The sequence below is a fragment of the Fusarium verticillioides genome, chromosome 7, assembly GCF_000149555.1.
Source record: "Fusarium verticillioides 7600 chromosome 7, whole genome shotgun sequence".
NCBI classification, from domain to species: Eukaryota; Fungi; Ascomycota; class Sordariomycetes; order Hypocreales; family Nectriaceae; genus Fusarium; species Fusarium verticillioides.
In genome coordinates this window covers 2,617,797-2,642,485 of record NC_031681.1, presented here as the reverse complement: position 1 = coordinate 2,642,485, position 24,689 = coordinate 2,617,797, and the positions used below count along the sequence as shown (strand labels likewise).

Below are 24,689 nucleotides of genomic sequence, written 5' to 3'. Positions count from 1 at the left end.
CCCCTTGAGAAAAAGTCCAAGTTGACGCATTTTCCTCTCATTGAACTCTGTGTCTATAAAGGCTGCTGAACTTCATCGGAAATCTGAAACTCTTCCCATAACCTCACCATGACAATGGGCTTTTCTTCTCATCAAGTTGCAAACCCATGCCTTTCAGAGTGTAATAAAAAGCTGTCGTCTCCCGTCAGACCGCGGGAAACTCAATTGCATCACTCAGGGTCAAGGTGCCAATAGACTCGACAATGCAGCCTGACCTCCAACCACACATCGGATGAAGTTAGCAAGTCATCATTCTCGAGTTACAAGATCTCATCAACACCAAACAGCAAAAGATATTAATGCAACCAAGCAAAAGGAAAGGTCTCGGAGGGAGTCGAACCCTCGCTGGCGGAATCAGAATCCGCAGTCATAACCGTTAGACCACGAAACCAGATCTAATTGTTGGAGAACATTTCTCAGTACAACGTCTTATGTCGCTGAGTTTCGACGCTGTGACACATCGATACCCATTTGGTTGACCGCAGTCATGACAGACTGGCATATGGAATAGCCTCAAAATTATGTCAATTGATGGCTATTATACTGAATGATACTCCATTATTGCCTTTTAACTTTTTTTTGTGTCTGCCTATGTCTATTTATCCTGGACGACATACATACAATAGCCAGGTTACTTATGTGTGATGCAACAGTATAAGCTCAGGCAATAGCACTGAGTCTATGACAGAAGCTTCCAGACGAACGCAAAGGGGCTACTAATGACTGAACAGGAATATAGAATTCCGTTGTTAGACAGGTTTACTTTGAGTATCTAATTCATTCATTAAAAGTCATGAGACTTCTTCTCAAGATATTGACCGAGATGTGGTGCACCAACCACTGTAACACTCTGACTACAGTGCACAGCCCCTACAACTCCCGTCTGAGCAACGCCAGTCAGCACGGGCGGGTCTGATCCATACAAGAGCTCTCAAGTTTGCATCTTCAACAGCGAAACCACGTATCGCCTCAACTTCACCAAACCCTCTATTCCTCCATCACTCATGTTGAACCACTTCAGTATCTTCTAGTCTTATCTCAACATGGACAGTCTCGAGGCACTTCGAGAGCGCCTCAATGAGACTCTCATCCCCCACGCCCAACGATATCCCCTACAAGCTATCCTCGTCACAACCATAATCCTCTTCATCACAACAAGACTCTTTACAGGCAGTTCATCTTCTTCTAGAAAGGATGGATCAAAAACACCCCCTCTTGCGCCCTTTTGGGTACCCTTGTTCGGCCATGCTCCGCGTATTTTCCTCAGTCCTTCTTCAGCTTTGACGCGCTTCAGAGATCGATATGTCCAGGGTGTCTTTTCACTCCGCTTATTCCAGAGCATTCACTCTTTTGTGTTTCGACCTTCTCTTGTGGCTCGTCTTCTTGAGCAGCCGGGATCTATCGCTGACAAGGAGTATGTCGCTCGACGGATTATGATGACCAATTTTGGCCTTGAGAAGAAGGATCTTGCTGCTTATGATAAAGCTGCTCCTGAGGTCTATCAAATCACCAGGGAGTATCTGAGCGGCTCTCATCTCGACACCCTCGCCAATGCTGCCCTTCGCGATCTTGACGACAATGCTGCTGATGCAATCTCTTTCAACAGCTATCCCACTGATCAGATGGACTGGGAGCGAGGGGCCAATGCGGAGCTTTTGGAAAATACAGGAGACGAAAAGATCATGGCTGTGGACTTCTTCGAACTCATGAAAACCTTCGTCGCTAGAACTGCCACCATCTCAGTCTTTGGCACAGACTTCGTCGAGGTCTACACCGATATCTGGCCTCATCTGTGGATTTTCAACGATGCTTTCCACTCGCTCGCAATGGGTGTCCCCGTCTGGGCGCCTTTCCCAAGCTCCCAGCGCGCCAGATTTGCTCTAAAAAGGCTACTCACTTTCATGCGCGAGTATCATACTGAGTTGGACAAGTTTCTCAGTGATGAAGAGCCGGCGACGAAATGGCAGGACTTTCACACCATCAGCCCTCTTGTACGCGCCAGGACTGAAGTCTATCGAAAGCATGGTCTGTCCATTGATGTTCGCGCTGCATTCGATGTTGCTCTTCTTTGGGCGACTACTGTCAACTCTACGTCGCTCATCTCCTGGTCTCTGTTCGAGTTGTATCAGGACCAAGTTCTTCTATCTCAAATCCGCGAGCAAATCACACCATTCGTCAAGATCGTTCAGCCTAAGAACGAATTCGGTGGCGCTGTCTGGATCCCTCCTCAGGTTCAGAAACTCGACCTAGAAGGTCTCGTTACTAAATGTCCTTTGCTTCAAGGGGTATACCTTGAGACATTAAGGTTATACGGTGGAGGGTGGTCATCGAGATACCTGAAGGAGGATGTGATTCTCAAAGACAAAGAAGACAGCTTTGTTCTAAAGAAGGGAACGGTCGCACACATTGTGAATGACCTTCATCACTCTGATCCTAGAAGCTTCACAGACGCCAAGGTCTGGCAAGTCGGGCGATATATAGAAGATACCGTGGATAAGAAGGGTGTCAAGACACAGAAGGTTGACCCGTACACAGTCCGAGCATCAGGTATGTTTATCGTCTTACATGGCAATCGAGTACTGATTAACATTTTTAGATGGAACATTGACGATGTGTGACGACTCGGAGTTTACGTTGAGAAAGGTCGCCATGTACATCTCGGTGTTTATCAGCCTTTACGAACTCGAACCCGCCGGTAGTGAGAGATGGCCATCGCCGCCGGTAGTCAAGGGAGTTGCTTCAGCGCAACCGTGGGGGTCTGTTAGACTGTGGGCAAAGCGAAGGTCGCCGCAACCTCAATGAGTGGCATGCTTGCCTCCTTGAGCTGAACCAACATGTTGGTGGTTCAAAGTTCTGGGACACACTGGACATACCATATAATACATTGCTTGACATGCACCAACTTTCGTCAGGTTCATGCTACTTACGTGAAGAGTTGCCATGGCTGAACATGGGCTTTCAAGATTATCAGCACATCTTTACTACGAGCCAAGCCGTCCGAGGTTATCTAACTTGTCACAACAACCAACCGGCAGTTCAACTCAAGGCTCATTTTCATGGTCATTATAACTTCAGAGTCTCATCACTCATCGCTGCCATTACAGCCTGTTTCAAGATCCCAGCTCATATGTGAGCCCTAGTGGGGCGTAGTGTCTCCCCCAGCAGAAAAATTACCCACAACACCAAAAAGATGATCTCGAGGAGCGTATCTCCCCCGGGAAGGCTCGAACTTCCGATCTCCCGATTGTCTGCAAGTAACAGTCGGACGCTTTAGCCAACTAAGCCACAGGGGATGAGCTGATTTGATGATGGCCGCCACGGAATCGGGTGCTATGTTGGCGACGGTTGCTGTTTCATGACGGTTGAGACGGAAGATGTGAGAGATCGAGAGGTTGAGTCTTTGTGAGGAGCGGTTGGATACGAGTTGAGTTGGGTTTGGTTGGTTTGAGTTTGTGGAGAAACGGTGGTGAAACGAACAGAGGGAGGTGTAGCATCATCCAATCCAGTTCTGGTGATGTCAGCTCAGAGGGGATTCAGTCCACCGGTTAGACAATGCCAGACAACAGAAGTAAAAGAGCATCCGTTCAATATTTCATACGATCAAAGAAAGATACAAAGATATGAATCAAAGTTCTCCAACATGTCTCACAACAATCGTCTCAGTTGTAACTGAGAACGCTTTGTTGTTCATGAGAAAGGGCTTGCTTTCCGCCAGACACTAAAGTGATCAACCATAAAGTCAATTGACCTCCAGCATCGAGTCAACGGCAACTCAACGTCTGTAGGCTTAAAAATGCATCAATCAAATGACATTCTCAACAACAAAAATATATAGAACCAGCAAAAGAGAACTCCCCCGGGAAGGCTCGAACTTCCGATCTCCCGATTGTCTATTTAATAACAGTCGGACGCTTTAGCCAACTAAGCCACAGGGGACAGGTTGTGCTGTTGTTGAAGGACGTGGCTGTAACGGTGTTACTCAATGCTTGCCCAGCTCTTTCACGAGTGTACGAAACGGATTTTCAGTCAGCAGTTTTAATCGAAGGAATATTAGATGTGGCTCAATGTGAGATCGTTTTTCTTGCCGATTTTACATTTGTGGAATGGATCGCAGTGTCAGATTATTCGTGGCTGTGAGTGAGTGTGTTGGCTTAACAGTTATTACCTCACCTCAGCGGGTATATCGAATTCACGATGTGACAAGAACTCCTACAACGAACGACACGATCTGGGAAACAAGAAAAAGAACAGCTCCTTCGCTCGCTGGCGTGTCTCACTACGTTGCCAATTGATCCAATTGATCCAATGCCATTGACTCTCAGCGTATTTCATCAGGCTAGAAGATTACCCTGTATCTTGGCCCCCAGCTTCTGGGGGCAAACCCATATCATCATATCGGTCATTACCGAAACTAACACCGTCAATGGCTATGAAGACTGAGCCTTGCTCTCCAATATTAATTTGAAACTTCTACTGCTGACATGAGTCTTCCTCATAACCAACCACCATCCTTCACAATCTAGAGGTGGCTATGCAAATAGAAAGGGGCAATCCCAAAGAATCACAGTCTTCTAGAAAATTAACAGTGGACCTCTTTATTCCTGCATATTGTTTATCTGGGGAAAGTTCGTGACATTTTCGTCATGCGGCGATCCTACGGCCGGGGTTCTGAGTACGTGATCGGCCAGGCATCAAAAACGGGGCCGAGATCTTCGGAGCCGGACCCGGTAAAGGATCCAACTAAGCAATTACATTCCCAGGCTGTGTCGAGGCTGAGCAATGAGCTTAACAGTTGTTGAACTAACAGTTTCCTATGGGTATCAGGTGATGAGATGGAGACAGAGATTAGCGGTCTGCCTTGTGGAGTTGAGCTTGTTCTGAGGCTCAGTTGCTTTGGGCCAACAGCTTAAGGCCAGCAGCAATTGAGGCTAACAAGTAAAGACCTGGGTCTTACCCAAGCGCCAGGTTGATGGTCCGCGGCAAAAGGTAAGATTAGCTGCGGCCCATGTCCGTGGTAATTTATGAGCATTCGCTATAAGCTTTAGAGCATCATCGGAGGGATTGGGGCTGAGAAGGAATATATTGGCTCATCACGAAAGTGTCTAACAGACAACCGTCAGACTTGACCGACTTACACGAGGGACGTATCTCAAGTGGCGAGTAATGTAGGCACTGTTGGGCGACACCTGGAGATATTGGACGTCGACAACATGAGATGTTAGCGCCGGGAATCATTCTAGAATGTTATCCCCATCCAACAGCTAAAGTTACGGCTTCGTGCTTCCGGCCATTTCCGGATACAGCAGATCGCATCCCGGCATCGCCAAGCCGAAAGGTGACCAACAATGACAAGTGGATGGACATTGACATTGACTTGAACAATTCCAAGAGGCAGTGCAAGTGATCACACGTCCCCCATCCAATGACATTACACGTCCCACCAGCGCTCGAGTTATCCTCTTCTGGCCTTGCGCCCATGATATGATTGGCCAGGGTCGGCCAGTAGCTCTGCCGAGTCTCCGTGGATCAAAAAGTCCAGCGGTCATGGAAGCCAACATCAATCGGGCGCAATGACAAGTGTTAGCCAAACTATCGTGGCCGTTTATCCTCAAAGAGGCGGAGTAGATTCAGGGATCTGCACTATTTGCCTCTGGCCCTGGGGCTAGTCTCTCGTCCTGTTGAAGCTATCTCCGAGAATGGACTGCGGTTCAATAGCATTGATGTGAGAAGACATCGCCCTGTGAGGCAGAAATAAAAGATACTGCCGTATATGTCATTCGAGTAATGCTTGGCCAACGCACATCGTTACCGGGTTTACTAAAGCCGAGAGCTTACTAAAAGTCTTGGCCATATCATGGATTTGAGCAAAAGTGTCTTATTCCCATAGTTAAATGGAGAAAGTGCATATCGACCCTGACGAGCTCTCAATCGTTAGAGTTCAGGTTGAAACGCTCAAATGGCTTGTGATTGTCATTTCCTGATTCGATAATCCCTCATCCCATATCTCATCGTGTTGGCCGTATTCCCGCGACGAAATCAAGAGCTCTTTCTCATGCGAGACCCTAGCGGCACCTCCAAGCCTTGCGCCCCACAAGTCCCTTCCCGTAAGATCGCGTAGGCGAATCATAAATCACCGCCAAGGTGGTTGCATGCCACGCGGGCTCCACAGTTTGGAAAGTAGATCGCTCTTTCCCCGTGTCAATGTCACCTGTGCACCTCAGGGTTTCAGGCGACAGGGGTAGAGGGGTAAGAAAGTTAGTCTAAATGATAAAAATATTCAGGCAACTTTGGGCCCTACTTAGTGGGCTTTAGCCTAGTTGTTTTTAGCACCCTACTTCCAGGTCAGAAGTCTTTTTGCTCACTGATGCCTGCGCCTGCACCTGCACTGCACGAAGCTTGGGTTGTGTCGGGTGCGACTTCCAATGAGGTCGACGTCACCTCATTGACTTGGCGTTAGGTCGTATTGTAGCTCTAAAGGAAGGATGTATGAGCTGAGCTTGAGGGTGGATTGGACCTGCCCGACAACATTAAATAACACCCTCTCCCCACCTCCAAAGTGAAACACTTACCACTTCCATTGTCACTGACATTCCATCTCCAAACAAAACAACTTCGATTATCGAGTACTTCATCACTTCTTTGATCAACCCTAAACAGCTTCCAAGCAAACCTTTTCCCGAATCAACACAGCGCAACACACACTTCACACTTCACAATGTCGTCCACTGAGGGCATGATCAACGGCGGAGGAAGCTCTTCCGCAAACCCAACCAAGGCTCCTGTGATGGAGGGCAACGGAGGCTTCGTGGCACAGCACAAGATGGCAGTTGAGCCTCCCAAGAAAGAAGATCTCCAGCGCAGTTATGCGACTGTTGTCGAGAACGATGCCAACCCCAAGGGTTGGTATGGCTCGATGAGTACGTATCAGTGATCACGAAATGCATGATATCAACATATCAACTAACACTCTCAGTGAATGCTCTTGGAACCATAATCGGAACCATGGGTGCCGTACCCTGCTGCATCATTTGCCCCAACCCCTTCAAGGAGGTCAACCAGGGCAACGTCGGTCTCGTCACGAAGTTCGGAAAGTTCTACAAGGCCGTCGATCCTGGCCTGGTTAATATCAACCCTCTCAGCGAGCGACTTATTCAGATCGATGTCAAGATTCAGACCACAGAGGTGCCCGAGCAGATTTGCATGACCAAGGACAACGTTACTCTACGCTTGACCTCAGTTATCTACTACCACATTGTCTCTCCTCACAAGGCTGCTTTCGGTATTAATAACGTGAAGCAAGCTCTCATGGAGCGCACTCAGACCACTCTCCGCCACGTCGTCGGTGCTCGAGTTCTTCAGGATGTCATCGAGCGCCGTGAGGAGATTGCTCAGTCCATTGGAGAAATCATTGAAGACGTTGCAGCTGGATGGGGTGTTCAGGTCGAGAGCATGCTCATCAAGGACATTGTCTTCAGCCAGGAGCTGCAGGAGTCACTGTCCATGGCTGCTCAGAGCAAGCGTATCGGTGAAAGCAAGATCATTGCCGCTAAGGCTGAGGTAACATTCTACATCCTTTTTCACTTGGTCACACATGACTAACATACTACTTCTAGGTCGAATCCGCCAAGCTTATGCGACAAGCTGCCGATATCTTGAGCTCGGCTCCTGCCATGCAGATCCGATACCTCGAGGCTATGCAAGCCATGGCCAAGTCTGCTAACAGCAAGGTCATCTTCTTGCCTGCTGCTAATCAGACCATGGGCAACGCCCTCAACGCCGCCATGGCCAACCAGACTGGCGAATCCAGCGCTCGTGCCCTGGACAACGAAAATGACTTTGGAGGTCAGGACCCAGGTTTCCAACAGGCCATGAACGCCCGCGTCGTGGAGAACATCTAAACAAGACGTTCTTCCCTCGTGCGTATTACATTGAGGCAATGGGCTAACGATTGAGGGTTCCCGTTTCGGGTTCTAGCCTGGTCTACTTGATTTCGGAAGCATTGCCCTCGCCTGCTCTCTTCTCGTCTTCACCAGAGCTACACCCCAGCTTTGCTCCTCTAACTCAACTGAATGACCTGTCACGTTTTATGCTTTCAATGCTGCACTCTGATACCCATCTCAACGACAACCGCCATCGCTCGTTGTGCTTTTCCAATTTTAGTGTATGTATTCTACTTTCTTCTTGTATCGAGGGAGCGGTGGTGGATAGGAGTGGTATCTTGTGCTTTTACTTTTGGTGATGGATACCCTTGGTTTGCTCAGATGAGCATTTAATGAGGATGGTTTCTGGATGTTCTCTTAACGTCATGGAAAATACCCAATCGCTATGAATATACCCTTTTCCTTCTGATATTGCTGTGTTTGTGGAGTGCTTCGTATGTCTGAAACCGAAAGAACTCTCTCTTATGGCCTGTGACAATCTTGAATTGCCAAATCGTGATATTTTCTCCCGGGTGACAAAAAGGACTCGGGTACCTTTGGAAGGGCTTTAGACCGATTATTTCTGGCACCCTGGTTGAAGGACGTAGGTCTGCTGCTCCTCGAGGCTCCAGAATGATTGTCCAGAACCAAGACAACCATATACATAGGTATTGATGGAAAAGTGACAAGTCACATTGCATGACACTCCCAGATCATCACAACTAACTACCTAGGTAGTAGTTCATTTAGCAATCACAATCTTCAGGGCAGGCCAAATTTGAGGATTAACTTTTAAACTTGACAATTTTCTCTTCTATATCCCTCTGTTCACCCTCCCGTAATGATACATCAAAAGCATAGTAGATTCCTCTCCAGAAGTCACCGCGCATCCACCCAGGGGACGGGGGAGGGGACAGAGGGTCGAGTTGAAAATACGAAAAAGGGATAAAACCAAATCACGCCAATATGCCCTCCACCCAAACGCCAGCCAGCCAGGAAACAAGGTGCGGGCAGAAGATGCCATGCCAGGAGTCTCTCAGGTATCATATATCTACACATCGGGAACCGTCCAATAGTCTGTTGTTGGGTTGACTTGAAATATGATCTTTCGTTTTGGAGCGGGTTCTTCGCCAATGTTTAGACGAGTACGAGTAAAGCAGGTAGGATGAGATTGGTTAACCTCAGTGTCCTACAATTGTGTCTGATTCAGCATCGTCACGACTTGCGCCGTAGACGTTTACTTGAGGGCCTCTAAGCCTCAGAGTGTCGCTTCTTCTTCTTCTGCTTCTTCTCCTTCTTGGGCTCCTCGTCTTCTGAGTCATCGTGCTGCGCTCTCTGCCGTCAGTCTGCTCGGCGGCGGGTTGCGACTAGAAGAGTGCCTTCTCCTCCCCTTTCGCAGCTTCTTGAGTTCCTTCTTGCTGATGACCTTGGGTGTGCCATCGGCGTTCAGCTCAACGTCACCTCGCTCGTACTTGCGCTTGAACTTCTTGACTGAGATACCGGCCTCCTCCGCAAGGCGCTCGTAATCGGCCTCGGAGAGCTTCTTGGGCTTGCCAGGAGTGGCAGCCTCGTCGTCGCTGTCCTCAGCGTCCTTCATCTCCTCATCAACCTCCTCAATGAGCTTCTTGGCCTTCTTGAGCTTCTTGGCGGGAGTAGCTTCGGTGGTCTCCTCATCATCGGCAACACCATCGGCATCACCATTGTATCGGCGGGTCTCCTTGAGGGTGAACTGGCCAGCACCAACAATCTCACCAGAAGGGGTGACGTTGGCACCCTTGGGCAGAAGAGGCTTGCCCTCGAGCTTGCGGAGGTGGTTCTCAAGCTTGATGCGGTTGCTGAGACCAAGGATAGCGCGCTCCTCCTCATCAGCGTCGTCTTCGGCATCACCTAGGGCATCGACACGGAGGCCTAGAGCGGCCTTGGCAGACAGCATACGAGCGATCTTACCCTTGTTTCGGCCGGTGGCCTGGCCAATGAGTGAAGAGTGGTAGATGAGACCATACTTGGGTGTGTCGTGCTTGGTCTTGAGGGCGCGGAAGAGGGCCTTCTCGGCACCGAGAATCTGAATGGTGGAACCAGGAGACTTGGCCAAGCTGATGAGAGAGCCAGCGTGGGCAATGAGACGGGCACCGACGAGGTAGCCGACGAGAGCAGTCAGGTTGGGAGCGATAGCGCGCATGCGGCTCTCGAGGTACGAGGACAGCTGTGTTCGGTAGTTTGAGTAGACAATGACTTGGTCAGCCAGGAGCTTGATGTTGTCGAGATCCTCATCAGTGATCTCGGTACCCATGCTAATCTCGGCAGCAGCTTTGATGGAAGTCTCAATCTCCTCGGGAAGGATCTCGGAGAGGTCGCTATCGGCAATGTTGGTGCGCATGCCAACAGCGAGAATGACGCGAGCGTAAGCCAAGTTGTCGTTTAAGATCTTGGCCATCTCAGGGAAGTGCCATCCGTACCACTCCTTGGTTCGCATAGCGTAGACGTTGAGCTCCTTGTCGAGGTCGTCGAGAAGCTTGATAGCCTGGATGATCATGGAGTCGACCTTGTCGGCAGAGAACTTGAGCTTGTGGCGCGACATGGAGTGAGAAAGACCCAGGGCCATGCGGTCAAAGTTCTCCTCAAGCAGACCGGGGATAAGGTTGGGAAGTCCACCTCGAATGCCACGGAAGAGGTCCATGGTATTGGAGCCAGAAACAGGAGAAATGTTTAGCGAGGGCATGTTAGAGATGGCAGTGCCCAGCTTCATGTCGGCGACAGCGAGCGAAGCCTTCTTCTCGGACTTGAGGTCGTCGAGGAGCTGGGTGAGAAGCTCAGGGACCTTGCCCTCCTTGAGCGACGCAGCTTCTTCGAGAGCGGTAGCGGCGCTGTCGAACTTCACAAACTTCTTGAGCTTGAGCCTATCCAGGGTAAATATGTCAGCAAGGTACTTGATGGTATTTCGCCAATTGGCGATAGTCCACTCTGCCATTGAAGACATTTTTGGATGCTCAATGGCTTGAGTTTTCGCAAGTAAAAAAATGATCAAAAAACTTACATCTCGACCACCTTCTCAGGTCGTCCAAGCTCAGCAGCGAGTTCCTCATTCTTGAGCATCTTCTTGTCAGTAGCCTTAAACAGGCCATAGCTGCCGATTGTTAGCCCGGCTTCCTAGATCTTCACCTGCCTCGCCATCATGAATTGACGATGGTCGAGGTCAAGATCGGGAGTCGCGACTTACCCTGCCGGCGTCTCGGCAAGCACAAAGAGCGACATTGTGAATTAGTTTTGGTTCCTTCCTTCTGGTCTCGCTCTATTCGATTGGCGTCGTGGCTTCCTCGCGAGGCACAGTCCGGTCTGTTGTGCGCGGCTGCGAAAGGAAAGATCGAGGGTGGGCTGGCGATGGAAAAATTTCAGATGAAGCTTGGGAAGGCTCCACTCAATTTTTTTGGTCTTGGTTCTGGCGCGGAAAGTGTGATGCAGGTTCTTCGGCTGCCGGAGCTACTTGGCTCCGGTTTCTGCATCAGGTACGTACCCCCAGCCACTGACTCCTGGCCACTCACGTGTCGACGCTCGCGACAGGATGTCTGGGCAAGCTTGCGTCGCAGGCTGAGGTTTGTTAGGCGGCCAACTTAAACAATCCAGTTAATTCATCGTCTCGGCCACGAAGACGCCCTATAATCCCCAAGACCTCAGATACGATAGACCAAGGCCGAACGAATTACCACGAACGAGAATCAAGATGGAGGGTCTTCTCTACAACGTCAACGGCGGGTGCGTATTAGCTTGAAGATGAGCTTCATACGAGTGGTTCTGGAGACTAATCATAAGGAACAGCTACGTCGAAGGAATTGTCCGAGGCTACCGCAACGGTCTTCTCACAGGCGCTGCCTATAATAACTTGACTCAATGCGAGACGATTGATGGTGCGCGACGATGACTTCATCGCCAACTTCATTATACTAACGACCACAAGATCTCAAGCTTCAGCTTGGCCCTTCATATGGCGATTTTCTCGCTTCCCTACCACCTAACCCCTCGACTTCAGCTCTCGCAGCCAAGACCACCGACAAGCTCATCTCAGAGTTCCGATATGTGCGTGCTCAAGCTGTCGGCTCCCTTGCGACCTTTATGGACTACGTCACCTACGGCTACATGATCGACAACGTCGCCCTTCTCATCACAGGAACCCTCCATGAACGGGATACCCGTGAGCTTCTTGAGCGATGCCATCCTCTGGGATGGTTCGAGACTATGCCGGTTCTCTGCGTTGCTACAAACATCGAGGAACTTTACAATAGTGTGCTTATCGAAACCCCTCTTGCCCCATACTTCAAGGGCAGTCTTAGCCACCAGGATCTTGACGAGTTAAACATTGAGATTGTCCGAAATACACTCTACAAGAACTACCTTGAGGACTTTTATAACTTTGTCAACACTCACCCTGAGATGGCCGGTACACCCACTGCTGAGGTCATGTCTGAGATTCTCGAGTTCGAGGCTGACCGCCGAGCCATCAACATCACACTCAACTCTTTCGGCACAGATCTTTCCAAGCAAGACCGTAACAAGCTCTACCCCAACTTTGGAAAGCTATACCCCGAAGGAACTCTCATGCTCTCCCGAGCTGAGGACCCTGAGGGTGTTCGTCTGGCAGTTGATGGTGTTCATGACTACAAGTCTTTCTTTGACGCCATCTCAGTCGGTGGCGGACCCTCGGGACCTGGAAACATGGGCGGTGGCGCTGGTGAGACTAAGACACTGGAGGATATGTTTTACCAGAAGGAGATGGAGATTTCCAAGAACGCTTTCACCAGGCAGTTCACTCACGCCATTGTCTACGCTTGGGTAAAGCTCCGTGAACAGGTTAGTGAATCCTAAAGCAGACCGTTTATCAGACTAACAAATCACAGGAAATCCGCAACATTACCTGGATTGCCGAATGCATAGCCCAGAACCAGAAAGAGCGCATCGGCAACTACATCAGTGTCTTTTAAATCGAGTATAAGTATTGGCATCGTTTTCATTTTTAGCAGGATTTTGTGTAGTATAGCAGCAACTGAGCTCGTAATGGCACGGATTAGTTCCCACACTGGCGCAAAGGACAGATAGGTAGATGCAAAAGGCGGCATCGTCGCTCCATCTTTCGGGTGGCTTGTATTGTACATAGAGAGAAACAAGTTATTCTACAAAATCATCTCAGCTCCCGCTCTGTCTTTACAGCGAGATCTGGCCCTTCCATGTCGCAGGTGTAAGACCCAGCTTCTCAACCATGTGAGTCCATCGCTCACTTCCCCTCTCCTTACGGTCCATGTACTTCATAAGCTTTTGTCGACGGTGCAGCAATAATCTCAAGTTTCGCTTGTTGTGCTTATCCTTGTATCCTCTGTTGATCTGCAGAGCCTGAGAGAGGTTGTTGATTTTGGTAGTCAAGATAGCAATCTGAACCTCGGAGCTGCCTGTATCAGGACCGCTCCGGATCGGCATTTGCACTTTGTTGGGACGAATTGACTTTGGCTTGCGTTTCAGAACCTTGTCTGTGTTGTGACGGCCGAATTCCTCAACGATGCGTCTCACGTTGGCGTGGAAGCGGTCCTTTGCGCTGCTGTTGCTGAGTGATGTGATACGGCGCAGAGCCTCAATGGCCTTCTGGTGGCGCTGCTCGTGTTGCTTCGCCTTATCCACTCCGCTTTCGGGTTCCATCTGTGACTCGACCACGCCGATCATGGGCTTGGTAAGAGTATATGCGTGCTTGACAGCCTCAGAGAGTTCAGAGTCGGTAAGGAAGTAGTTTCGTAGTTCTGGAGATGTCGGTAGCTCATGTGCTTCGGCGAGCGGGTTTCCACTTCCATCCACAGGAACACGGGACGTAGCCTCTTGACCAGCCGATTCAAGAGACTCTATAAAGGGAGTTGTCTTTCCCTTTACGGGATCACCCCACGCCTCATCCCTCTCACGGGCGAGCTCCTCACGCCGTTGCACATTGGCAGCCTTTCGTTGCTGAGCTTGAGCCCATCGATAAGGATCCTGTTTGGCCTTGCGCTTTTTCTCACGCTGGGACAAGTTGGCCGTTTGGACGATGGGGAGGAAGTTCGGGGTAGCGGGCTTTGCGGCGGGTCGGAGGCAGACTGAACGATTGATTAGCATTGAGGAAGCTAATGGCTATAATAGATACATACGGTTCAATGTGCCAAAGCGCGGCAGCGCCGGTATTCTAGGGGGCATGATTGAAGCATCAACCTACTGCTTTGATACAGAGACTGATGGATTGTCGTCCGAAGCCCGCCCCAAATTTTCCTTAGCCCACCTTGCCAATGCCGTACTGGGAGCCCACTGGGCCGCTGAGTACCGAAATGGATTAGCTTTTCTGTCACGTGGAGATACTGCACCTCGATCTCTTATCTCTTGACTAACCCATATCTAGCCTAGCGCATCCATCAGGGCTTCCCACCTCCCACATTTTGGTGGTCTCAAAATTCGGTCGCGAACTTCTCGATTTTGCGATTCTTCGCACGCAACACCACAACCCTCTTCGCCGTCACCTTCCAAGCCATCCTTCCTTTTCGTCACCCAAGACAAGAGAAGATAATCCGTCAAGATGGCTCCCTCCAACCTGCCCGCCCTCTTCAACGCTACCAGCCAGGACATTGAGACCCTCCTGGCTGCTCAGTGCCACCTCGGCTCCAAGAACCTCCAGGTTCACATGGAGAACTACCTCTGGAAGACCCGTGCCGATGGTGTCAACGTCATCAACGTCGGCAAGACCTGGTATGTTATAATTGGAATTTTGGTGGGAGTTTTGGGCTTCAAGATGTCTATTTGGAGAGGGTGTTGAAAGCGCATATTCGATATTCGAAAGTTGAAGCTATTCAGAGGAGGGGCAGACAATCTCGAAACCCAAACACCAAAAGGTCTCGCGCACAGTCGCTAACCGTGCATCTCACAGGGAGAAGATCGTTCTGGCTGCCCGTATCATCGCTGCCGTCGACAACCCCGCCGATATCTGTGTCATCTCTGCCCGTCCCTACGGTCAGCGTGCCGTCCTCAAGTTCGCCGCCCACACTGGTGCCACCGCCATCGCTGGTCGCTTCACCCCCGGTTCCTTCACCAACTACATCACCCGATCTTTCAAGGAGCCCCGTCTGATCATCGTCACCGACCCCCGCACCGACGCCCAGGCCATCAAGGAGGCTTCCTACGTCAACATCCCCGTCATTGCCCTCGCCGACACTGACTCTCCCACTGAGTACGTTGACGTTGCCATCCCCACCAACAACAAGGGTCGCCACGCCATCGGTGCCGTCTGGTGGATGCTCGCCCGTGAGGTCCTCCGCCTCCGTGGTACCATCTACAACCGCGAGACCCCCTGGGACGTCATGGTCGATCTTTACTTCTGTATGTTTACCTCTCAATCAACACCAGCCATACTTGCTAACAAATCTCAGACCGTGACCCCGAGGCTGAGGCTGAGGATAAGGTTGAGGAGGAGAAGCTCCCCGGCGCTGACGAGGAGGGCCCCGCCGCCATCGAGTCCGGCTTCCAGAACACCGCTGGTGGTGACTGGGAGACTCCCGCCGCTGGCTTCGCTGGTGCCACCGGTGCCGCTGCCCCCGGCTGGGACGGTGCTGCTGGTGAGGAGTGGGGTGCTGCCCCCGCCAACACCGAGTGGGCTGCTTCCGCCGAAGCCCCCAAGGACTCTCAGTGGTAGGGTACTGAGGCCCAGGAGGGTGATGGCCAGGGACACCAAGAGCCTGCCATTGACTGGTAAAACAAGAATTCAAAAAAGAGGATACCAAAGCAAATTCAAAACAGAAATTGAATTTGAACACCTTTGGAACGGTTTTACGACGAGAGAGGCAGAGAGCAGAAAAGCGTGTGGATGTGTGTTGTGGTTCAATCAAACTATTCGACAACGTTAACCTTTTCCTTTTCCCCCTTTCGAAACACAATCTTTCTTGCTGACTATCTTACGAATTAACATCCGTGGGAATTGAGGTTTTCAACTCGGCGGTGCTAATGAGGGAAAGATACTCTCCTCCTTGTCTTTCAGGATGGAGAGGGAAAGCCCTGCGCTGCTGAGGGGATGGACTTAATCGTTATCCCGCCTTGTTTCTATGGAATTTGTATTGATGCGAGAAAAGTCAAAATATGAGTCGTCTGACTTGGGTTTACCCATGACATGATTGAGTGCCGTAAACATGCTTGTGAAGTCTTGTGTTATTCGTAAATCTGTAGACTAACTTGATGACAATCAATACTTGCATCAGCTTCATTAAGGGAATTAATCATTTTCACATAGGTAGTTAAGATAGAACCAACTCATCGTAAACGTGGTATCAATTGTCAGTCCTCACTACATCTACTCATCCTAATCCCTATGCTATATTAGCAACCAACTACCCTTATCCCCTACCTATCGTTAACACTGATTAAAGTGAATCCAAAACTGGCAGATCTATTAACTGAGAAACCAAAAATAGGGAACAAAACGCAACATGACGCTTGCGCAGTGCGGGTATGATCAAAAACCAGGATGAGAACCTCCATAGATGAAATCGTGTGAAATACACAAAAAGAAAGCTTGCCCAACTCCTTGCTTTGCGTCCCAAATGCTGTTGATGATTATGTTGTATGTCTCGGGGAGAAAAAGAGAAAACTCCTGGTGTGGTGGTATGTGAACGAGTTATGAGATGGGGTATAATGTGAAGGCATGCTGGGTATGCTCGTCTTGTGGTGTTGAAACATAGGAAATGAAACGCCGTTTGGGGTCGGTGAGTCATAAATCGTTATTATCGTTCCCGTATGTGTATGAATTGTGAAAATGTGGTAGGTAAACCGCATGATTGTAGAGTTTATTCGAGCATTTCCGAGTGACGTCGAATGTCCTCGTCGCTCAAGGCGCTCATCCAAAGACAGCGCTCAGTGATGCCTTCAATGGGCTGGAACTTGTATCGGGTACTGGCCTCCAACAACCGAAGCAGTGTCTTGACAACAGAGGCCGCGATGCGGCATCGTTCAAAGTTAATCAAAGGAGGCGTTGTAGGGGAGCCAGCCATCTCAGATGGTCGCTGAGCATTGTAAAGCAGATCGTGGGTATAGATACCAACGAAAGGAATACAGCCTTGGTCAGAGCCAACTTCCATCTCCGCACGTAGGTTATAGAAGTTGCGCATAGGAGTGACCAGCTTCTCAAGATCTTGCAGTGTCTTCAGGTCTTGAGGAGCGACATGCTGCCAAGTCTTGGTGAGTCTAGCGACTTCATTGCTCGACAGAGCGATGGTGAGCTGAGCGAGGGTAGCAAAGTTGCGGTAACGGCGACAGTGCGTGGCGATATGAATGTACTTGGTGATGCACCGTACTCTCTCCTCTAGGCCTTGCGTCAAGACAATCTCAGAGATGGCCCATTTGACCATGATGTTAAAGCGAGCAATGACTACTTCAACACCATGGGCGTCAGAGTTACGGAGGAAGTCAACCCACGATCGAGAGTCGCTATGAGCAGCATCCTTCCAGTTCATGTCAATGAGTTCCTTCCAGTCAATCTCGTTCAACGCGTCCTTTTCGATGAGCGTGAACTGTTGAGCGAGAATCTCCGAGTCGAAAGCCAGGATGAATGGCAAGTGAGCAGAATACTTGTTGCTCTCGAAGGAGTCCACCTTGGCAACTTGACGAAGTGCATCGGTGGATGCTTGATCAGTTGTCTGAACGTACGCAGCGGTAGGCGTAGTCTCAGGAGTTGGAGGAAGAGGCTTCTGGCCCCAGACTTGGTCCTCGTGTAACTCAGGGACTGTGAAGCAGTGAGGTGGTGACATCTCCAGCGCTTGCACAAGAGTCATAGGAGGAGAAGGGGGCTTGCGATTAGGGGGTGGAGCGGGCGAGCCAAGAGGATGAGCAGGGAGCTTCACTCGAGGCAAAATACCATCCCCATATTCCGAGCCTTCATATTCGAGGGCATCCGCCGACATTTCGGATGAAAGATCACTGTCATCGTCAAGGAACGATTGGTCCTCTTCCACTGAGGGAGCAGTGTCGCCAGGCTTGATGCCTTCAATGCTTCGCGTCTTCTCAATAAAGTCGTAAGAAGCATGCTGCAAGTCGCCTCCATCCTCGGTATACAAACCGGTCTTGTGTGGTCGAGGCGTTGTTTCTTCATCTGAGCCCTCGAGGATGGACATGTTGGTCCAAGGGCGACCCTTCGCGGAGTCTCGATCGAGGATAGGAACAGAGGAATAGCTTTCGTGAGACGAACCAGTCAAGAATGATCTCGCTTCGGTTGTAGGTCTCTCGGGTGAGAGGCTTTGCTCTTTCGGCTCAATCAAAGGCTCTGGTTCACTATCCTCAGGATCCAGCATGAACGTCTCCCTGACCATCAGCTCTTGTTCATGGTGATTCTTCTTCCGGTCCGCTTCTGACTGCTCTGACGCGATCATGACCTCGCCAATTGTCTGAGGGGGAACTTGAAGGCTGACAGCCGACTTGTGTGACTTCTTCTCGGGGAGCTTGCCCTCAAGCTTGGCCAAAGCAGACTCGATTCCGCCATCATCGTCGTCATCAGGAATCTGAGCCAGTTTCTGAGCCTCCTTTTCAAATGATGGACGCATAGCAGGCTTGGATGAGTGAGTGCTGAATAGTGAAAGCTCTCGCTTCGGTTTATCTGCAAGTTGTCCAACAGAGAAGGCCTCGCTTCTAGGCTGCACATACTCAATGGAGACAACTGAACCTTTACCGAAAGATCCACGACCAAAAGACGCCACCCGAGGGCTCTGCATGAAAGAGCTGCGAATTGACTCTGAATATGTTGTCAATGAGCCAACAGATTGGGATCTCCTCAGCGTAACAGGATCCAGCTCTCCCACGTTCGTGGCAGCTCGCAGGTCTCCTCCAGGTCGTCGTCGAAGAATTCGCAGAGGCGGTGGCATAGGCTCCTCGGGCTCAGGTTCCGCGATCGATTGGGCAGAGACTGTTGTGGCATCGAAGCTCTGAACTGTGGATCGGCGAGCAAGGCCGTTTGTGTAGGAGCTGCGGCGGCGAAGAATCGAGTTCAGAGACCGATGAGTCCTGCCAGACTTGTTGCGGCGGTGGTTCTGATACGACACAGGAGGGCGGTTGCGAGTACTTCGAGCTGCTGTAGAGTATGAGACTCGGCTACCATCCTCTGATAGGGGTGCGCTGGTGACAGGGGCGAGGGTCTCGAAATCGGGAACAAATGGCGGCAAAGGATCTTCATCCAACGATGGCCGAACAACATGTTGGTTGAGGAGGTATGAGGAACGTCGAGGTGTGTTTCCGCCATTGCCAGCAGGAGGAGTAGAGGGGGGAGTTGGATCACCTCCCGTCAACTTGAAAGTATCTGCAAAGGCCTCAACAGAAGCATTGCTATTGGGAATTCGGTGGAGGAGCGCCGGGTCGAAAGGTGTTGTGTCATCCACGATGACAATGGATTTGCTGCCTGTAGTAATGGCCATGTCGCTAGACGGTCTATGTCTATGCTCGTGCGTAATATGATCATAGTTGGTTGTATCCATGTGAGCAGCCGAGTAGTGAAAGTCTCCGGTAGGAGTCAGGGATGGGTTAGGAGACATTGGTGGTGGTAATCCACGACGATCAGCTTCAGCAGCAGCCTCATCTCGCACCGCCTTCTTGAAATCCTCTACGATCTCGGCACCGAGCAGGTCAATTCTCACAGTCGGGCGAGCTCCGCTAGGCCTATGGCGGCTTTGAGGTACGACAGCCGTTCCAGGGATGCGATTTGTTATCGCGCCACGAGGACCAATGTTACCAAGACTGACGAGGCTCCCTTGAGTGGGAGACATGCCTTGTCCCCTAGTACTCAAGGCTCTTCGAACAGTTCCCAGCAGCTTCTTCATACCGTGTCCAGACATCGCGCCAGCGGGTATTCTTTCCTTGACGAGGCTTCGGTTTTCAGGGTGAAGGCTGGGCGAAGGTACCAAGCTGGTAGAGAACTCATCCGGTTCCACATCAACAAAAGCCTGGCCAGGAGGTAACAAATTTCCACGGACAAGACTTCCTCCATATGGGGTTGTCATCATGAACTCCTGATCCTTGAATGACAATTTATCCGTGCTGTGCTCTCTCAAAGAATCGGTCAAACTGTTGTTTCGCTTGTGAGCAGCTTGAGGTCGCACACGCTTGCCAACGAGGGCACGGGGAGTCGTTGCCACTGGTCCAGTGTGGTAAGCCGAGGTCGATACAGGGTGGGCAGCTAGAGGGTTCGTTTGATGAGGCTGAGCAGGTTTGATCTTGCTAGGAAAAGAGCATGAAATAATGTCCATGCTAGTCATGCTAATTGGCGATGTCTGCTGTTCTGCTGAATCCCTCGCGGTTTGTCGTTCAGGGGTGCTTGGACGGTGCTCAACCACAACAGAATCTCCAACATGGCCAGCTCGAGAAATATCGGCGATGAAGCTTGTTCGTTCGGCAGGACTCCTTCTAAGTGGTAGTAGACTTTCGATACGGGGTGTTTCGCCATCATCACGGTCCCAGAAAGACGGATCCAGACTGGGATCGCGATGTCCAGCAATACCACCAGGCGTAATAGGAACGCTAGAATCGAGGGAGTCGTCAAAATTCGGGCCATCCCAGTACAATGCGCAAACCCTTCGCCAACACTTCTTTAATTCTCCAAGAATCTTCAGCTGAACCTTTCGAGACCGGTTGCACTGCGAAAGTTCATCCACAAAGTCGTTGAGTAGCTCGCAGAACGTTTGTCGGAGGTTATAATCCACAACGAAGTCGTCCATAAAATAGTTGAGAATCCAATGTCGAAGGGCAACAAATGTACGAACACGAACAACCATGCCTGTCTCATCATCACGAGCCAAAGCCCAGCGTAGTCTCGCAATAAGCATACGGAGAAGATCCACGGGCTCCAGAAACGCTCGGAAAGTGAGAAAGAAGTCGGAGATGAGTTCGTAATCGAGGAAACTGGGTGATGTGATTTCGGCGACGAGGCGCGGTGGCGTAGCAGCTATAACAGCACCAGTTGCTGCAGAATATTTGACTAATGTACGATCATCGCAGGCTGGCTTGAATGTGAGGTCATCGAACATGGCGGGTTCGACTTTAGAATTTGATTGATAGCTTGGACGAATGGTTCGAGAAGGTTGTGTGGTTGAAGGAGTCTGAGTCATGGCTGATAAATTTCGAGAAATTCGCAACATCGGTACAGCCATAGAACTCGGCCTCCTTGAAGATGTTATATCAGGGTGCGAGCTATTTAGCACTCCCTGAGGTCGGCTCAGTAGCGAGGCGCTACTTGAGCGAAACTCCTCAGTGGGAGCGTACGAGGATCCGCGAATCATTGGTGTGCCTCTTCCCGTGAATCGGGGAACTCCTATGCGCCACGATGGTATCGTAATGTCAAGAAGAGGATCAGAAGTCGAATCGAAATCTTCCATAGTCCGAGGTCGGTATTCCTCCAATGGTTTCGAAATGACGATCTTGAAGGCCCCGGGTTCCGAATCTTTGGCAGTGGACACCTCGTGAACCGTGCTATCGGAAAGCGCGCGACGATGTTTCACGGGCCGGAGCGGATACTGAGAGTCGTGATCGAAGTATGTTCGGGTACCGTCATAAGGTGAAGGTTCCGGTGTTGGCGTCCACTGACTAACGTGAAGTTCACTCGTCTCGTCTTGAAGCTGTTTATTAGAGATCGCATCCAAGCCTGCGGTACTGGGAGGTGTAATCGGAAAGACGAATTGGGGCTGAGGAGTTCGCTGGTACGCAGGGCGAACGGTCGGCCTGGAGAATGAGAGTCAGTCGTCTGTGGAACGCAGATGTAGAAAAATACGAGCGAGCGTCGTGTTTCGGGCCAGCCACGTTGCTATCCCTAAGGCGACGGGTAGAAGGGATCACAATAAGAGCTCAGCTAAGACATCTCCCCACAAAGCGCAAGCAAAGACCGCAGCGTGAAGGGAGAGCGGGGATGTGACTGGTAGTGACATTTTCCCAAGGGATGAGATAGATGAGGCACTAGAGGGAAACACGCGATATATCAACCCTTCACTTACCTCAAATATATGCGACCATTGTTCCCAACGTTGGCGACAGTGAATTGACGTCCTTCACGACCTGCCGATCCACCGTCTGGAGTAATCTCCCATCGAGACAGACTGCCCTGGTTATCTAAGCTGGAATCTGAGTCCTTGAGACTTCGGGTTGTGGGTTTCTTCTGGTGTATTCTTCGTTCTGAGAGAGGAACCAAGGGTTTCGCAACGATAGTTGTGGGCATGCGCGCGGTGTTTGTGGACCTAACAGAAGGCCACTTACTGGGTGTCGAGAAGCCAGGGCTGGTGGATTCCTTTTTCTTGAGTGCTGCTACGGCAGCATTCACGTTGGGGGCTGCAACAGCGATAGCGCCTGAGCCTGAACGAGACCTGGACTGAACCTTTGATTTGGTTGACAACGGATCCTTGACAGTAGTTGCAGCAGCTGGAGGAGGTGATGGTATAGGGACTGAGACTGGGACTGGGACTGGGACTGGGACTGGGACTGGGGGCGCCGCGCTGAGACCAGACGCTGGTGGCAGCGGGTCCGCGGGCGTCGAAGACTCCAGGGCCTCCATGGCACGGCAAGGCCGCTCGCAGGCGCGTTGCCTGTCGTCACGTCAGGAGAGGGTAGAGCTGACGGTGCTCAAAGCGATAGAGGAGCTGGCAATCAAGGCATTGAGTTAGCAGCGATCGTTCCAGGAGCTGAGCAAGTCGGCGCGCATAACGTGGGTTTATGCTGGGGGCGCGTGGTGGAGAGCGAGGTCAGGACGACGAGATGGAGATGAATGGGGAAGGGAAAGAGAGAGAGTAAAGGGAACACGGCGAGTCCGACTGGAGAAATGATTGATATGAAGAAAGTGAGAATTAGGTAGTTGGCTTGTGCCCATCCCGCCATCAACAACATTAGATTGCCATGTTATATGCTAGTCCAGTTCAAGTGTGCGTGTTGTGCACTGTAAATTAATTACCAGTAACCAGACCAACCTGAGGCCTGGCGAGACCGACAAGCATGGAATACCTGGTCGAGTTTCGAACATTAGGTAGACAAACCTTGAAAAGGGTGGATCTGATGTCATAGAGTAACAATAAAACCAAACTTACATGATAAAGCCATAAAGCAAAAAGAGACTCGGCTCGATTCTAGGGGAGAGTTGTCGTTGTTGTCGTTGCCATTCGAGTACCGGACACTTTCAATGATCGTCGGAGCGAGACAGTTCAGCTCAACCAGAGACAGAGGGGTCGTGACTGTATGTAAAGAGAAAGAGAGAAGATCGAAATAAGACGTGTAACTTTGATTAGTGAATAACGGGCACACGATACAACAATAGACCCTGGTCAAAGCCCTTTTGTCTCTCTCTCACACACTCGTTCAAAAAAGCAAAGGGAAGGGGAAGGGAAAGAAGAAAAGAGATCCTTTTTTCTCAAGAGGCAATTGGGGGAAACTCAAAAACCTCTCTCAGAGGCCAGACAAGACAAGACAAGAGAGAGGGCGGACGGGAGATGGGCCTCGAATGGCGCGGGCTGGACCTGGACTTGGGTTGGCACACGGGATCATTGGGATGGGATAGAGGAGGGTGTGGGGCCGGCATTAGTCTAGCACTCTAGCACTTAAGAATAGCAGTAATTGATTCAGGTCATCTTGTAGATGTACTCCAAATCTCAGTGAGGATACAGTCGAGCTCAAGGTAGAGATACCCTCACCCGCTGTATTCCTCTCTGGGCCGAACCCAGTGGAAGGGTTGCTGGTGGGTTAGCCCAGCTGTCTCCCGTCTTTCAAAGTCGACTTCACAAGCCTGATTGGCGATTCCAGCTTCAGCTAAACTTGACACGAACCGTCTGCCTCAAGCTAAACAGAAGCAGGGAGTCATGAACAGCAATTCGTATCTGTCTCTGTATCTCCTCTCATCATTATCATCACAAGATGAGGTCTTCTTACCGTACTTGAGTTAAGAAGCAAAGAGCAGGGGATGTCCATGCCGTTGGTTACCACGCTTCCTCTTCACAAGCCTCAATCGGCACACAAAAGTATCGAGTACCCGCGTTCATCCCTCAACGGTTCAACAGCTCGGCCCGTGTCGCATACAAAAGATCCCCTGCAAACCCCAGCCATTTGCATATTGCAAGGTACTCTGTACCTGCACTCTGCCATGCTTTGACGTTGCAGCCCAGAAAACCGGCCAAAAGTACCTGCTCCCTACCACGGGCACACTCGAGTCAATCGATATTCGTACAGATTTTCCCTCTGTTGGGCGGCGGAGCCAAGGTAGGAGTTCTTAGAGTTAATGCCCAGTTTTGTCGATCAGAGGGGAAATCTTGGGTATCAATTGTGATAGAGTTTTTTTCTTGCAAATCTGATCGGAACGTTCCATGAGGGGATTTTTCGTGCAGGCGTTGATTGAGTGAGGGGACGGGATGGGGACTGTACGATAATTACTGCACTGTGACTACAGGCGGGGGTTGAGAGCGAAATCGTTCCAGAAGAGAATCCCATGACCGAGGATGCAGCGCAGCTAATGCATCATGCATGAGCCCATCACGTTTCTCTGCTCTTGGCGTTAGCATCCGTGTTTTTTTTCTTTTTCTCATCACAATCAATCACTATTCTTCTCCCCTCTGTTTTCCTCGATCAGGGAATCCGGCTATACTTGAGCATGAGTCCATTCTCTCTCTCGCGCGCGTGTACTGTGTCGCCGGTGTCGCCATACTATTGCCACGCTTGCTGAGAATAGCGTCGAGACCGTGCGTA

At 50.5% G+C, this 24,689-nt stretch overlaps 7 protein-coding genes and 3 non-coding genes across 13 annotated transcripts; 4 read left to right on the top strand and 6 right to left on the bottom strand.

Annotated features, from left to right (window-relative positions):
- Positions 1–358: 358 nt before the first annotated feature.
- On the bottom strand, positions 359–430 carry FVEG_17057. Its single transcript has one exon. It is a non-coding gene; the product is annotated as a tRNA-Gln (tRNA).
- Positions 431–982: 552 nt separating this feature from the next.
- Positions 983–3,688, top strand: FVEG_11589 (hypothetical protein). The gene is made up of 2 exons (XM_018900904.1): positions 983–2,586; positions 2,636–3,688. The coding sequence occupies exons 1-2, from the start codon at positions 1,083–1,085 to the stop codon at positions 2,839–2,841; spliced, it is 1,710 nt and encodes a 569-aa protein (XP_018759282.1). The 5' UTR covers positions 983–1,082; the 3' UTR covers positions 2,842–3,688.
- Positions 3,249–3,332, bottom strand: FVEG_17056. Its single transcript has one exon. It is a non-coding gene; the product is annotated as a tRNA-Asn (tRNA).
- Positions 3,689–3,890: 202 nt separating the features above from the next.
- On the bottom strand, positions 3,891–3,975 carry FVEG_17055. Its single transcript has one exon. It is a non-coding gene; the product is annotated as a tRNA-Asn (tRNA).
- Positions 3,976–6,483: 2,508 nt separating this feature from the next.
- Positions 6,484–9,485, top strand: FVEG_11588 (hypothetical protein). Of its 2 annotated transcripts, XM_018900903.1 has the most exons (4): positions 6,484–6,956; positions 7,013–7,596; positions 7,653–7,881; positions 8,014–9,485. In XM_018900903.1, exons 1-4 carry the CDS (start codon positions 6,755–6,757, stop codon positions 8,025–8,027), a joined length of 1,029 nt encoding a protein of 342 aa, XP_018759281.1. In that variant the 5' UTR covers positions 6,484–6,754; the 3' UTR covers positions 8,028–9,485. The 2 variants fall into 2 exon arrangements, with proteins under 2 accessions (XP_018759281.1, XP_018759280.1); XM_018900902.1 differs by having other exon boundaries at positions 7,653–9,485.
- On the bottom strand, positions 8,688–11,423 carry FVEG_11587 (hypothetical protein). The gene is made up of 3 exons (XM_018900901.1): positions 11,176–11,423; positions 10,993–11,082; positions 8,688–10,855 (listed from the first exon to the last, which is right to left on the bottom strand). The coding sequence occupies exons 1-3, from the start codon at positions 11,208–11,210 to the stop codon at positions 9,277–9,279; spliced, it is 1,704 nt and encodes a 567-aa protein (XP_018759279.1). The 5' UTR covers positions 11,211–11,423; the 3' UTR covers positions 8,688–9,276.
- Positions 9,641–13,337, top strand: FVEG_11586 (V-type proton ATPase subunit D). Its single transcript, XM_018900900.1, has 4 exons — positions 9,641–11,708; positions 11,772–11,860; positions 11,911–12,800; positions 12,848–13,337. The coding sequence occupies exons 1-4, from the start codon at positions 11,677–11,679 to the stop codon at positions 12,929–12,931; spliced, it is 1,095 nt and encodes a 364-aa protein (XP_018759278.1). The 5' UTR covers positions 9,641–11,676; the 3' UTR covers positions 12,932–13,337.
- On the bottom strand, positions 12,947–14,309 carry FVEG_11585 (hypothetical protein). Its single transcript, XM_018900899.1, has 2 exons — positions 14,114–14,309; positions 12,947–14,062 (listed from the first exon to the last, which is right to left on the bottom strand). The coding sequence occupies exons 1-2, from the start codon at positions 14,157–14,159 to the stop codon at positions 13,152–13,154; spliced, it is 957 nt and encodes a 318-aa protein (XP_018759277.1). The 5' UTR covers positions 14,160–14,309; the 3' UTR covers positions 12,947–13,151.
- Positions 14,292–16,203, top strand: FVEG_11584 (40S ribosomal protein S0). The gene is made up of 3 exons (XM_018900898.1): positions 14,292–14,702; positions 14,881–15,329; positions 15,380–16,203. Exons 1-3 carry the CDS (start codon positions 14,533–14,535, stop codon positions 15,640–15,642), a joined length of 882 nt encoding a protein of 293 aa, XP_018759276.1. The 5' UTR covers positions 14,292–14,532; the 3' UTR covers positions 15,643–16,203.
- On the bottom strand, positions 16,195–23,420 carry FVEG_11583 (hypothetical protein). Of its 3 annotated transcripts, none has more exons than XM_018900897.1 (3): positions 23,045–23,420; positions 21,965–22,603; positions 16,195–21,695 (listed from the first exon to the last, which is right to left on the bottom strand). In XM_018900897.1, exons 2-3 carry the CDS (start codon positions 22,516–22,518, stop codon positions 16,787–16,789), a joined length of 5,463 nt encoding a protein of 1,820 aa, XP_018759275.1. In that variant the 5' UTR covers positions 22,519–22,603; positions 23,045–23,420; the 3' UTR covers positions 16,195–16,786. The 3 variants fall into 3 exon arrangements, with proteins under 3 accessions (XP_018759275.1, XP_018759274.1, XP_018759273.1); XM_018900896.1 differs by having other exon boundaries at positions 16,201–21,695; positions 21,965–22,961; positions 23,045–23,397; XM_018900895.1 differs by having other exon boundaries at positions 16,201–21,695; positions 21,965–23,405.
- Between the last annotated feature and the right edge of the window lie 1,269 nt (positions 23,421–24,689).

What these genes read in the sequence shown, in the direction of transcription:
- FVEG_11586 (XM_018900900.1), top strand. Translation starts at nt 11,677, where the DNA reads ATGGAGGGTCTTCTCTACAACGTCAACGGCGG. An exon ending in CTCTACAACGTCAACGGCGG is followed by an intron (nt 11,709 to 11,771) that starts GTGCGTATTAGC and finishes CATAAGGAACAG; the next exon opens with CTACGTCGAAGGAATTGTCC. An exon ending in GGGTAAAGCTCCGTGAACAG is followed by an intron (nt 12,801 to 12,847) that starts GTTAGTGAATCC and finishes AACAAATCACAG; the next exon opens with GAAATCCGCAACATTACCTG.
- FVEG_11587 (XM_018900901.1), bottom strand. Translation starts at nt 11,210, where the DNA reads ATGTCGCTCTTTGTGCTTGCCGAGACGCCGGCAGG. An exon ending in CTTGCCGAGACGCCGGCAGG is followed by an intron (nt 11,083 to 11,175) that starts GTAAGTCGCGAC and finishes AACAATCGGCAG; the next exon opens with CTATGGCCTGTTTAAGGCTA. An exon ending in CCTGAGAAGGTGGTCGAGAT is followed by an intron (nt 10,856 to 10,992) that starts GTAAGTTTTTTG and finishes TACCCTGGATAG; the next exon opens with GCTCAAGCTCAAGAAGTTTG.
- FVEG_11585 (XM_018900899.1), bottom strand. Translation starts at nt 14,159, where the DNA reads ATGCCCCCTAGAATACCGGCGCTGCCGCGCTTTGGCACATTGAACC. An exon ending in GCGCTTTGGCACATTGAACC is followed by an intron (nt 14,063 to 14,113) that starts GTATGTATCTAT and finishes TCAATCGTTCAG; the next exon opens with TCTGCCTCCGACCCGCCGCA.
- FVEG_11584 (XM_018900898.1), top strand. Translation starts at nt 14,533, where the DNA reads ATGGCTCCCTCCAACCTGCCCGCCCTCTTCAACGCTACCAGCCAGGAC. An exon ending in ATCAACGTCGGCAAGACCTG is followed by an intron (nt 14,703 to 14,880) that starts GTATGTTATAAT and finishes TGCATCTCACAG; the next exon opens with GGAGAAGATCGTTCTGGCTG. An exon ending in CATGGTCGATCTTTACTTCT is followed by an intron (nt 15,330 to 15,379) that starts GTATGTTTACCT and finishes AACAAATCTCAG; the next exon opens with ACCGTGACCCCGAGGCTGAG.
- FVEG_11583 (XM_018900897.1), bottom strand. Translation starts at nt 22,518, where the DNA reads ATGGAGGCCCTGGAGTCTTCGACGCCCGCGGACCCGCTGCCACCAGCG. An exon ending in AATGGTCGCATATATTTGAG is followed by an intron (nt 21,696 to 21,964) that starts GTAAGTGAAGGG and finishes CTCATTCTCCAG; the next exon opens with GCCGACCGTTCGCCCTGCGT.
- FVEG_11588 (XM_018900902.1), top strand. Translation starts at nt 6,755, where the DNA reads ATGTCGTCCACTGAGGGCATGATCAACGGCGGAGGAAGCTCTTCCGCA. An exon ending in GGGTTGGTATGGCTCGATGA is followed by an intron (nt 6,957 to 7,012) that starts GTACGTATCAGT and finishes TAACACTCTCAG; the next exon opens with TGAATGCTCTTGGAACCATA. An exon ending in TCATTGCCGCTAAGGCTGAG is followed by an intron (nt 7,597 to 7,652) that starts GTAACATTCTAC and finishes TACTACTTCTAG; the next exon opens with GTCGAATCCGCCAAGCTTAT.
- FVEG_11589 (XM_018900904.1), top strand. Translation starts at nt 1,083, where the DNA reads ATGGACAGTCTCGAGGCACTTCGAGAGCGCCTCAATGAGACTCTCATC. An exon ending in GTACACAGTCCGAGCATCAG is followed by an intron (nt 2,587 to 2,635) that starts GTATGTTTATCG and finishes TAACATTTTTAG; the next exon opens with ATGGAACATTGACGATGTGT.